Raw genomic sequence first — 13080 nt, 5'->3', positions numbered from 1 at the left:
TTTCGGGTTACTTAAATCTGGTCAGTTCAAGTCAAGTCTATCAAGTCGTACATTTAAGGTCTTATCGGATTTCGGATCATAAATCAACCTTATTAAGTTAAGTTCTTTGGATCGAGTCAGTTTTATCAGGTCTATTCAATAGTGACAATTAGCAATTGGCAATTGACAATTTGCCATGGTGGGAAGAGTTCATTTCATTAATCAAGTCCCCCAAAATTTCAAAACCCGCGAAATAGAAAAATACAAAACGTTTGATAAATTGATAATCGAAACGCGTGAAAATTTGAACCCCGCCCAAATAAGTTTCGTAAGCCCGCCCTTTTACCCATACCTCACTCTATACACCCCCGCACCTTTCCCACCTTTCCCCAATTTTCCCAATTCCCTATTTTCCCTCTCTTTACAAACCCTAATTTAACGCAATTATTCCACATCTCACTCACTCTCCACTCTCCGATCCACCATTTCGTAGCGGTTTCTTGCTTACTCGTTCACTGTTGGTTCAATTTAGGGTTTTACTAAACCCTATTGATTTGATTTTGATTAATGGCGCCGGAGAAGAACAAGGCGGAAAGCGTTGGAGAAGACGCGGTACATGATGATATGAAAGAGGTTAATGATGCGAAGAGCGAGGAGACGGCTAATTTGACGGAGGAAAAATCAGAGGAAAAAGGTGGAAATGATGAAAAAATTGAAAACGAAAAAGTTGTAGAAGAAGAAGAAGGGAAAATTGAAGAGAAGGAGAAGGAGAAAGAGACGGTTGCGCCGAGGGATAGGCCGGCGAGGGAGAGGAAAGCGGTTGATAGGTTTTGGCTTTCTAGTCCGGCTAGTCGGCCTTCTGGTGGTAAACCGCTTTCGATTGAGAAGGTGTAATAACTGGTTTAATGTTAAGATTTGGGTTTTGTTTTTGGAAAAAAAAGTTGTTTTTTTATTGATGTGTGTGTTTGTTTGTGATTTTTCAGGGGAGTGGTACGCCGCTTAAGGATATTCCGAATGGTATGGTTTGTTTTTTGTTTGATTGTATGAATTTTGTTGGTTTTTATGTGTGTTTCGACAGTATACGGTAGTGTGATTTGCGGTGGTTAGGTCTAGTTTGCTAGTTAGTGCAGATTTTTGTTGTATACTTTTGAGAAGGATTATAGTTTAGTGACTTGAGATTGTTAGGTTTTTTTTTCTTTATATAATTTCCAAGGCGATTAAAGACAAATCATTTTTTTACAATTTTGGATTATGATGAAGTAGAGCAAAATGACTCGTTATGTGGTCTATTACCTTGCAATTTATTTGAGCTCTAGAAGTATTGAGGTAAAGTTATTTGTTTTTAAATGCGAGATTGTGAGGAACATTGGGGTGGTGAGAGTGATTTGGGTATATCCGTTGTTGGTGGCATGGATGATTTACAAAGTTGAATGATTGATTGTTGGTGGTATTGATGTTTTACAAAGTGGAATGATTGATTGTCTTGTAATGTTTCTATTATGATTTGAATATGGATTTCATGGGATTGTTAGTTGACATTTGGGTTTTTTGGAATTGTAGTTTGTCAATAATGATGTACGATGGAAACGTATAGCCAGAAGACATTACATACACTACACTGGCTGTTTTGGCAAAGATTTCTAAACGAATTGTTGTAGTTAGGTGTAGTTTGCTAGTCAGTGTAGAGTTTTGGTGTGTACTTTGGTATGGATTATAGTTTAGTGGTGTGAGATTATGAAATTGTTTACCATTCCAATGGGGCTAAAGACAATCATTTTTCCATTTTTATGGTTTATGATAGAGTAAAGCAAATTGACTTGATATCCGATCCCTTGCTACGAAATTTATGTGAGGTCTTGAAGCATTGGGGGTAATGTTGTAATGCGAGATTGTGAGTTACATTGACTGAATGGGAGGCTATTTTGATATATCGGTTGTTGGTGGTATGGATGTTGTTAGGGTGTGTACATATGGGGCTAGTGTTGTGTTAATGCATTACAAAGTGGAACTGATTGATTGTGTTGTAATGTTTCAAGAACAGTTAGAATCATGGATTTCATGGAACATTTAACATTTGGGTTTCTTGGAATTTTAGTTTGTGAATAATGAATTTTGAATGAAAATGTATGGACAGTACTCATTACACTGGCTGTTTCAGCCAAATTTTTTAAATGAATTAAGTTATGCTCTGTTAATTAATATTGTTTTCAATTAGACATCTTCAACTGTTTTATATTGTGAGTGTTGACATCTGTATTGTTTTGAGATTTCCGAAGCAGTTGTAAGATTCAGTTTGGATGTGGTTGAGTTTTATTGCAAACTTAGGTCATAAATAGTTAAGCTGAGTCTATATACTATATTCTCTATTCACCAAAGCAAATTGCACTGTTTATCTGTGATGTTTGATATGTGTGAGCTACACTGCTTTTAGTATTTCTCTGTGGTGTGAAGCTGGTGCTAGTTTGCTTTTACTTGAAGGGGCTATCTGACATATCTGTAGTGTTAGCGTTTGTTAGTTATTGTTAAAAATGTTGGTAGAGACTAGAGAGCTTATGTTTGATTATATGTTTTTGTGTGGAGTCATAAATTTATGCCTGAGCTCTCGTTAATTTTCAAAATTCACAGTAAATGAGAAATTGGCTGGGATGGTTTGAAAATACATGATCGATGAGCATAAGTAGCTAAGATTAAGATCAATGAGCATAAGTAGCTGAGATTAAGATTTTGCCCATAATCTTGTGTTCTGGAATTCCATTTTATTTCTGAAGTTTGGGAAGGAGAGAAAGAGAGCGTAAAAAGTCGTGTTTGTTCTTTTGATTGAGTGGTAATTTGAAGCATAGTTTTCATGTATGAAACTTTTTTGTTCATTTGAAACTTGTCTTTAAGAAGTATCAACGTTTGTATGACATTTCTTTTCTGACATTTCTATTGTATTTTTCCCAACTATCTTGCTTAGTTGTTTGTCTATTTCCCCTTCTACACCCAAATTTGTGACCAATGCATGTTGTATCAGTTTCTGTTTGCTTTTATGCAGGATCTTGCATGTATCTTATCTTTACCTTGAGCTGCAGTATTTTATAGGGATTTCATATGCTTTCTATATGTTATTTATTTATTTATTTATTTATTTATTTCTTCCATCCTTTTTATCCTAGGAAGAAGGATATTGATTTGCTTTGAACAGCAACCTAAACTGTGTTTTTTAGTGGTGTGTTTTTTAGTGGTGAAATATATTATTATTCCTGACTTTGTGGACTTGTTCAGTTGCCTTTAAGCTCTCAAAGCGAAAAGCTGATGATAACCTGCAGCTACTTCATACAATTCTTTTTGGAAAGAAAGCAAAGGTAAGCTATATGGTAGCTGATATTACTGTGTAATTATTGTTGACTATTGAGTTAGAAATCTTTGGTGTTAACCATCACACATCTTGGACTTGTGCAGGCGCATACTTTGAAGAAGGATATTGGTCAATTTTCAGGCTTTGTTTGGACTGAGAATGAGGTAGCTTATTGAAATTTTAGACATTCTTAATGGCCAACTTATCAGGTTTTAGAAAGGCAGTATTGTTGATTCTTAAGAAAGTAAGGCTGCATTCTAAGTGAGAATGAGGAACTGGAACTGGTTTAATTGTAAATCCTCATTAATAAAACGAAAAATTTATAAGTTTATAAAGCGTGTGTTGAGTGCAGGCGCAGTGCCTTGGATAAGGTACTAGCCAAAATGGCTCTGTACATTTTAGGTGCGCCGTTTAGACCAAGCACTCCTAATCAGGCTGACTAATATGCACTTCATATCTTTTTTGTTCTAGGTTTTTAATTATGCCATTTCTTTTGACAAGTAGATATTTGCTTTCCCTTTTTTTTCACTTTGTAATAATTGTTACTGCATATATTTTGTCAGTTAGCTCCTAAAAATGACCCTGTTTATACTCTGTTTTTTTTATAATGAGATGCTGCCTTATAAATATTTTGACACTTAGCTCTTTATTTACCTTTTTTGATAGGAAAAACAACGAGCAAAAATGAAGGAGAAGCTTGACAAATGTGTTAAAGAGAAGCTACTGCATTTCTGTGATGTCCTCAATATTCCAATAAATAAAAGCTCTGTACGAAAGGTAAGCAGAAATGTAAATCTATCAATGTGTATGTCATTTTTTTGTTGTATGATCCATAACTTCTTTTGTTCCAATAAATTCTATACGTATTACGTTTTAGACCGTTCCATTAGATTGTATACATGTCTATTTTTGGTTTTATTTCGAGCTTAGAAAAGATCAAATTGACCTTTACTATATAACAATTATTTACTTTATTTTGGGTCCACTGCTTATGCCTGTGGCTTGCCTTGCCCTACCCCTCTTACCACCGCAATTTTCCATTGCATTCAACTCTATCTCTGCCATCACCAGCCCTACAACCACCACCAGCAGCAAGCACCACTACCACTATCACCACCATTTTCGACTCCCACTACCTCCTTCACGATGCCCATTACCACCCTGCTCCCCCACACCACAGCACACGAGCAGCCTCATTCAGCAACACCTCCTCCACTTGTGACGCATTCTAGGTCACCAGAGCAAAGCTGAAGTTGGTGAATCCATGGCAGACCAATAAGTCCTACCTAACATCAAAGAGATGATAGATCCCCGCACGATTGAGGAGGATGTGGTGATGTAAAAAGATATAGGCGGGACTGGAGGGGCCTGGAAAGGGAGGGGATGACTGTGGCATGGATTTCGTCGTTGGTGAAGAAGTAAACAAGGAAGCTGATGATGAGAGTGTTGAGCTTGAGGGGGATGGGGGAGTTTGTTGGTGTGGGCGGAGGTGTGACAGCGATCGTGGCTGCGAAGGGAAAGGAGATGGTGGTTGAAAGTGGGCTATTTTGGGTGCTCTGAGAGTTGGCGAAGAGGAGAAAGGGAGTTAGGTGGTAGGGATGAATTAATTTGAAAGGTAGAAAAGAATTTGGTTGCTTTGTGGTCCCTCTACTCATATTTTTTCAAAATTGTGCAAAAACAAACATACATGACCTAATAGAATGGAGGAAATATAATTTTTAGTCTTTGTGGTGATTCAGGAAGACCTCACTGTAAAGTTGCTTGAGTTTTTGGAGTCGCCTCATGCTACTACAGAAGAATTACTTGCTGATAAAGATCAGGTTTGCAGTTTTCCAATAAATTGCGTGCTAATTAAATTTTTTTTTTTTTTTTTTAAAATTTTCTTATGAGCCCTTTGTACATGAACTTGCTCCTAATTTACAGAAAGGCAAAAGTCAGAAAGGAAAGCCATCTTCCACAAAGAGTAAAAGTTCCAAGCTAGCGTCTGCAGAAAAGTCGGCTAAGGTCTGTTATGATTTGTATTTAACTTTGAATTTTATAGGACTTGATTAGTTGATTTTAATAAGCTGGTGCAAATTTCCTTGACTTATTTTATCAGAAACCATTACTCAATATTATCATGGCTGCTGGATTGTTTTGTTAGGTTGAGGGTGGGTACGTATGTATGTCATGATCATTTAGTGTAGGTATGCAGGTTATGTGCTCTGTTTTCTGTTGAGGATGTTCTATATGCTGGTGATGTATCAATAATTGATGTTTGGCCGTGGAGATAATTATATGATATCCCCATGATGCTTAAATTTAATGCTGACTTTGATTTTATGGTCTAAGGAGTATCTGGTGATTATGATTTGTAAGGTTCTGGTAATGGTTTGATGTTGTCACTAGTTTCTGCTGGTTGTGTTAGGCATAAGCCTGTTGGTCACACTATGCTTTTCTCCAACAGCCAGTTACCTAAGATTTGGATCCGAGTTTGTGATATTTTATTTATCATAGAAGTGCAAAATTTAACATGAATTTTTGGTGCAGGGAATGATAAATTGAAAATTTCTATGATGTTGGGTCTTTTAGTGGGATTTGTCCACCAGTGGTTTAGTATGGACCATGGGGTTATGTGATCTAGGGAGAGTTTGTCTACTTGGAGTTTTTAATAAAAAATTACAAGTTTGCAACGGCCCTCAAACCTGTATTGTATTGGATTGCTCCACGCCCTCTTTTCCATGTTTTCGTACCCCTGCCTTTTTTCCGGTTCATGCCTATTTGCCTGGCAGCTGATGAGTGTTATCTTTGTTTTGCTATTTCTTGTTCTCTGATTCTTTGGTGTTTTAAAATAGTTTTTCATTACTTCTACTTATCTCTTTATCTGTGGTCCATTTGCCTAGAAAACCCAATCCGGGGAAAAACGCAAACGAACATCCAAAGCTGATGAAGATATTGAAACTGATAATAAGGATGATGAAATGGAGACCCAATCTCATTCTTCGGAAGAGGATGAAGATGCTGTGGAGAAACAGGAGAGTGATATGGATACTGAGTCCGAAGAAGAGAAAGAGGAATCTGAAGAGAAGACAGCCTCAAAGAGTTTGGCCAAGGCAAATTCTGGAAGTGGAGATGGCAAAAAATCTTCAAGTGCTAAGAAGAGTCCCCCTGAAAAGTCTACCAAACTTTCTGCAAAATCTGAAAAGAAAACCGTAGGTTCATCTAATAAGTCTTCAACTGCTGAAGCTTCTCCCTCGTCCTCAAAAGCAAAAGGGTCCACGAGTAAAAAACAAAAGGTTGAAGAGGAAGCCGAAAAGGAGAACCCTGTTCCTGTGAAAGAAAAGCCTGCAAAAAAGAAACAGGAAAGCAAGTCAGCATCCAAAGAAAAAGGTTAGGAGTACCATACTTCCTTATATTGCAGTTTTCTTTTATACTTTAAATTAGGAAGTCCAGTTTTGGTTGTTGGGGTTTCAGAATTCAGATTACTACTCTACAATTGCTGGTACATGCTCTAGTTTAATTGAATTATGATATGAGCGCTCTTAACAAGAGCCTGATATGGGCATCTATCAAATAAAAGCAGTTAGGACACATCAATCCTAAATGAAGTTCTTGTTGAAGTCATCCAAGCAATTTTGGAATCTGGATGATCTTTAATCCGAGCTTATTCCTATCCTGTATCTGTTATGTTTAAGCCAATAATAATCTGTAATTGACAAAACTTAATGTATAGGCTGTCACAATGATCATAATGTTTGATGTTTTTCTATTCCAGTTCTAGTTTTTTTTGCATGGTTTTTGTTTTGCCTGTTGAAATTCTCTCAGTTGCTTACCCATTTCTTATCACCATCCTATACCATTGGCAGAGATGATCAATGTAACTTCAACTTCTCTTCTAATATGTTATTGTGGTTTAGGTAAAGGAAAACCAAATAAAGTGGCTAAAAAAGAGCCTACGAATGCTGAACTGCGTGCTCAAGCGGTCAACATCCTTAAAGAAGTGGACTTCAATACTGTAAGTTTCCATTAAAAATCATTTGAAAGTAAACTAGTTTTCATGCTGCTCTATAATGTTCTTACTTTGTGATGCAGGCAACCTTATCTGACATTCTCCGTCTTCTTGGTATGATACTTTTACTTGTTTTCTTCTTCTATTTTGCACATTGAACCCTGTCGCTGCTGCGGAGTATCTATGTTATTGTTGCATTGGTCCAAAATTCTTTTAGGGGTCTAGTCTTGTTTTCTTCTTCCATTATAAGGGCTATTCACTGACACTTTTGCTACTAGTAGGTGTACCTCCTATTTTTACTTGCAGCTACTCTATTTTGAGAGTGTCCCAACAAATTTAATCTAACATGGTTTAAAATTTACTTGTATCTAGACAACATGCAATTTCATTTTGGCCTTTTTTTAGTGACAACAAACATATGTAGGCGGGGATTTATAAGCAGTCGTGCAATGTATTGAAATTAACTGCACCGAAAATGCCTCATAATTATCTGCATGCACATGTATCTTATTAAACTCCACATAGAATAAATCATTTTGGGTGTTAAATGAGCAAGCCACAAGGGCATTAGAATATATGGGGAGTGGGGATTCAAACCTAAGACTCCTACCTCTATTTTAACCCCTAAGCTAAGACTCTTCAGTGCATGTACAAAGTATCATAATAAACTGGATATTGTTAAAACTGTATTTTTGGTTGAGCTTTAAAATTTGGGTCATTCCGAAATAACCTCTTTGTGTAGCTAAAGTAAGGGTAAGGCTGCATACATCCGACTCCCCCTTACCCTGCACTTTGCGGGGGCCATTGAGGCATTGGGGTTATAATGTTGTTGGCGGGTTGGTTCTTGCTATTGAGACTGTCCTGTCCTAGTGTCCTATACGCTATACAGATTGTGTTATAGTTGACGTCTACACTACTATATACTTCAGGTTCCCATTTTGGGCTGGACCTGATGCACAGGAAGGTGGAAGTTAAAGCCATAATCACAGATGTGATAGAAAACATGTCTGATGATGATGATGATGATGATGATGATGATAGTGACGAGGATGCACAGGATTCTGATAAAGAGTGACGATGCTTAGCTGAGGTCATGAGACAGACTCTAAAACATTTGAGCCCAACTTACTCCGCTCACCGTAGGTTAGCATTTGTGTATTGTAGCGGTTTTACTCATACCGTAGAGATGTAGAGTAGGAAAAGCCTGGTCTGTATGTACCATAGACAATTCTTTTTCTACCTCAAAAAAAGATTTTTTTTTTGGAAGGATGTAGCAGAGGGTCCAAGTGTCCAACCCTTTGATTTATTATTAGATGCCTTTCATATCTGTATTTGTTCATAAATTCAGGACCTATCTTTCAATTACCATGGAAATCAATTTTTTGTGGAGTTGCTCGAAGAGGCTTTTTTCAGTACTTTTTATTCTAACCCTCTTGCTAAAATTTACAAAACACAAATAAGTCTTGTTATCTACCGTCGGTGTTGGAATCATTTGCTATTTGGTACTTTTGGTAGTGTATCCGAGGGTCGTGTCTGGTGGTTATGACGGCGGTGATGGATGATTAGCAATTTTGTGATAATGCAAAATTGGTAATCATGGATTAGACTAGTGAAAGACACAGTAATTAATAGTTTGATCCCACAGGACAGTTGGAATTTGGAAGTAGCTATATTCTACAGTCTACGTAGATGCATAACTACCAAAAAACTCAATATCATTGCATTTAACTGGACTGTTATTTATTACTGAAAAATTCTTGTGTTCTTGGGAATGATCATTCTTTACACCTAAGGCTTTATAATATTCCAGTATTTCAATCTACAAATTACAAAATTTTGTTAACTACTTAAAGCATTAGAAGGAATCATGGTTTACCGCAGTTGCAAATACGGGAGCCTCTTATTCAATTTGTTTTGTTCGAAAAACGTACGTATTACAAAGAGTTTTCCTCAAAATCGTGTTTATGACAATTGTATTACAGAAGAGGTCTAGGTTTACACCCTGAATGACTCAAACGGATGGATACCACCGATTGCACGACTTTCTTCTGGTGAATCGTGTGAAGTTATTCTAAGGTGTATCTCAAGTAATATTAATAGCTATGTTTCCCTTCAACACTCAAATAGATTCACGTTTTTCTCGGGATTTGTTTGGTTGGAGAAATTAAAGTTGGAATGAAATAAAGTGAATTGAACCATTCTAGTGTTGGGGCATTTCCAGTTTCAAACTTCATTCCCTCTTCCACACAATTCTAGAGTGATACAAACAATAATTAATCTATGAGTCTCATTTCATTCCAATTCAGTGCGACTTTTGAAACAAACGCTCCCTTAATAATCCAGGGAAGACTTTCCATGTAAATTTACTATTCATGCTATCACAATTGAAGCAATATTGAAAATTTTAATATTATCGAGTTTTAAATTTATATCACAACTCACAAAGTCGCGAGCACTGATATTATAATTTCTCTGGGTTATGGTTATGAACCAAATTACGTGGCTTTTATGCATGACTTAATTATGATATGTACCCGTATAATCAAAGATCCAATGAAAAACAAGAATTCTTAATTTCCTCAATCATTTCTGGCTGTCTATATAATAGTCACACACATCACCTATGGCCTATACAAACTACATATATTTCATCTAATTGCTTTTCTTCATTTAACTCAAAACTCATCAGCATACTCTATTTTATAATACTACTTCCTTTAAGCGTTACTTAAGGTACATATTACGCGTGTTCAATATATATGAGGTGTATTTTAATTAAATGTATGGAATTAAAGTGAACGTAAGGAGTAATTGTATTCTTGTAGATACCGTATATGTGATTATACATCATACAATAGAAATGGAACCCTATTACTACATATATATATAGGTTTGAAAAATGATTTCTTACATATTTACAAAAATTACTCCCTCATGCAGTTCCTCTGCATCCTAAATTAACTCATGTGCGAATAATATGCCGCATCCATATTATAGAGTTGTAATGCTACCCACCTATTATGTACGATCATTTACAAGTAATTTATTTAGTATGACCGCCTTGCACAAATATTTTGTAAAACGGGTATTTTGACAACTATGGAGTATTTTTTTAACTTGATTTGGGTCATGATCCTCTAGTGAATGAATTCGTATTACGTAATATTAGTATAAAACGGTTTTATACATAACGCTTTAATCATCATATGTAAATAATATTACAAATATATTATTATATGGCCAATTAAATTTTTTGCTAATTTTGCTCTGAAATCATGAGGCAGGTTTATCAACATCCAAGAAAAATGGAGAATAATAATGAACATGGCAAGTTAAAGCTTGAATTCAAAGAAGAGGAGGCAGTAAGGGTTCCACCAATGGCGAAAACGGAAAAAGGTCTCTATTTCCTGAGTAACCTTGATCAAAATATAGCAGTAATAATGAAGACAATAAACTTGTACAAATCACAAGAGAAGGGCAACCAGGATGCTGTAAATGTCATAAAAGAATCCTTGTCCAAGCTAAGGTTCTTGTACATTATTATCCTCTTGCAGGAAGGCTAACCCTCAGCTCAGACCAGAAGTTGATGGTCGACTGCACCGGTGAGGGCCCGCTTTTCGTCGAGGCTGAGGTTAATTGTTCCTTGGTTGAGATGTTGGGCTTGGCTAGTGTTGATTCCATGGTGCTTAATAAACTGGTTTATCATGTCCCTGCTGCCAAAAATATATTGGAGACTCCTATTTTAACTATTAAGGTACGTCTCTTGAACTTTTGTGTCATGTGTGTGATTGTGTGAGTGGGTAGTAGTGACGGAGTTAGGATTTAGAGCTAAAGAATCATAATATTATACGGGCGAGTAAATATATGAAGTGTAATACGGAGTATATATTTGATTTGAAGAGTCGCACGGTATATGTTTGATTTAAAGTCATCGGACACACGTTAAAACGTGTCGGATACCTATAAAGTTGTGTCTAACTTTCTTCTTTTATTTGGGCACATGTCCGAATGTCCGACACATGTCCATGGTTTTTGCACATATTTTGGATACACATTCGAACGGAATCAAGTTGGATTTAAGGTAAATGGTGTGGTTGTTTTATGGTAGAATTTGGTGGGGGAAATAAATTGAATTTGGGTCAAATGATGATCTTTAGACGAGTAATGAGATATCGAAAGAGATTGATTATAGGTTGGATTTTGGTTTTGAAAATGAGAATGAATTATAATTAATGTCAAGTTTATTTCAATTGTTTAAATTTAATTCAAATATCTTTTAAAAATAAAATCGTACATATATAACTAGCTGAAAATGAGAATGAGTTATAATCAATGACTTATATAACGAGTCCATGTCCTAAATTTAATGGGATGCTGTGTCACGTGTCTGTGTCGTATCCATATCTGTTTCAGTTCAGTGTTACCTAGCTTGAGAGAACCCGACTCTTTTATTCAGGTGACAAAGTTCAATTGTGGAGGCTTTGCACTAGGAATGGGGATGAACCATTGTATGACAGACGGGAAATCGACAGTAGATTTCCTAAACTCATGGGGTGAAATAGCTCGAGGTTTACCGGCCTTAATCACACTTCCACATATAGACCGAACAATCCTAAGAGCTCGGGATCCACCCCATATCGACTTCACTCACAACGACTTCTTAGACATTGAGGACATATCTAACACCGATGACCTCTATAAGGAAGAGACCTTATGTGTAAAACTTTTACTTTTGACATTCATACAATAACAAGGTTGAAGACGTAACTGTAATTAAGTGCTCGACTTTCGAGGTTTTATCAGCCTTAAGGATGAACCCCGATCAACAGACCAAGTTACTCTTTGCAGCCGATGGTCGGTCCAAATTTGAACCTCCTTTGCCAAATGGCTTCTTTGGGAACGGAATGGTGTTGACAGTGGCCTTATCAAAAGCAGGGGCATTGTTGGAAAATCCTTTGTCTTACGCGGTGGAGTTAGTACAAAAGGCGATTGCGTTAGTTACTGACAGTTATATGAGGTCTGCTATAGACTACATTGAGAGTAATAGAGGTATACCTTCAATGAAGGGTACTTTGTTGATCACATCATGGGTAAAATTGTCATTTAACACCGCTGATTACGGATGGGGAAATACTGTTTATACTGGTCCGGTTGGTGTGCCTGGAAATGAAGTTGCTGTGTTTCTACCTGATGCTTATGAAAGGAGTAGTATTAGTGTGCATCTTAGTATTCCTGCTTCTGCAATGAACATCTTTGAAGAAGAAATCAAGCAAATTTAGCATATATTTATATAAATTCGTCCCAATTATTTGTTTACTCTGGAAAAAAAACTCGTAAAGAATAGAACGATAAATAAATGATTGGGAAAGAGTATGATTCAGTTGTTGATTGTTGATTATAAGATGTATCCATTGGATTTGGAGATATATAATCATTAGAAGTCAAACTTGGATCAGTTTTGATTTCTTTCTCTCAATCATTATTTGTTTATATTTTCAATTGAAACGCCCCTTGCAAAAATTTAAAAAGGATGAGCAATGATTAGAATGAGGGATGCTATTTGCTTGGCAAATAATTATTCCGTATATGATCATACAACTATGAAGTGATGGAATTACACAATGCAATATAATTACTTACTAATAAGATGATAGTTATAGTTGTAATAAATACTATACTATCAATATATGTCAAAACCATAGTAATTGTTACTCGCTTACCATAGTAGTTGAGTATGTCTTGTGTGACACGGTTGGTTTAATATAAGAATTTGCGA

General features: G+C 36.2%; 1 protein-coding gene and 1 pseudogene across 1 annotated transcript; both read left to right on the top strand.

Annotated features, from left to right (window-relative positions):
* Positions 1-275: 275 nt before the first annotated feature.
* On the top strand, positions 276-8703 carry LOC141602047 (DEK domain-containing chromatin-associated protein 1-like). The gene is made up of 11 exons (XM_074422358.1): positions 276-867; positions 963-996; positions 3244-3323; positions 3421-3480; positions 3983-4093; positions 5056-5136; positions 5240-5320; positions 6199-6685; positions 7213-7310; positions 7388-7418; positions 8234-8703. The coding sequence occupies exons 1-11, from the start codon at positions 547-549 to the stop codon at positions 8377-8379; spliced, it is 1530 nt and encodes a 509-aa protein (XP_074278459.1). The 5' UTR covers positions 276-546; the 3' UTR covers positions 8380-8703.
* A 1344-nt stretch (positions 8704-10047) lies between these two features.
* LOC141657959 (omega-hydroxypalmitate O-feruloyl transferase-like) lies at positions 10048-12711 on the top strand (annotated as a pseudogene).
* The last annotated feature ends 369 nt before the right edge of the window (positions 12712-13080 follow it).

This window comes from Silene latifolia, chromosome 1 (assembly GCF_048544455.1).
Source record: "Silene latifolia isolate original U9 population chromosome 1, ASM4854445v1, whole genome shotgun sequence".
NCBI classification, from domain to species: Eukaryota; Viridiplantae; Streptophyta; class Magnoliopsida; order Caryophyllales; family Caryophyllaceae; genus Silene; species Silene latifolia.
The sequence above is the reverse complement of the archived record's forward strand: the minus strand, read 5'-3'. Positions and strand labels throughout refer to the sequence as shown.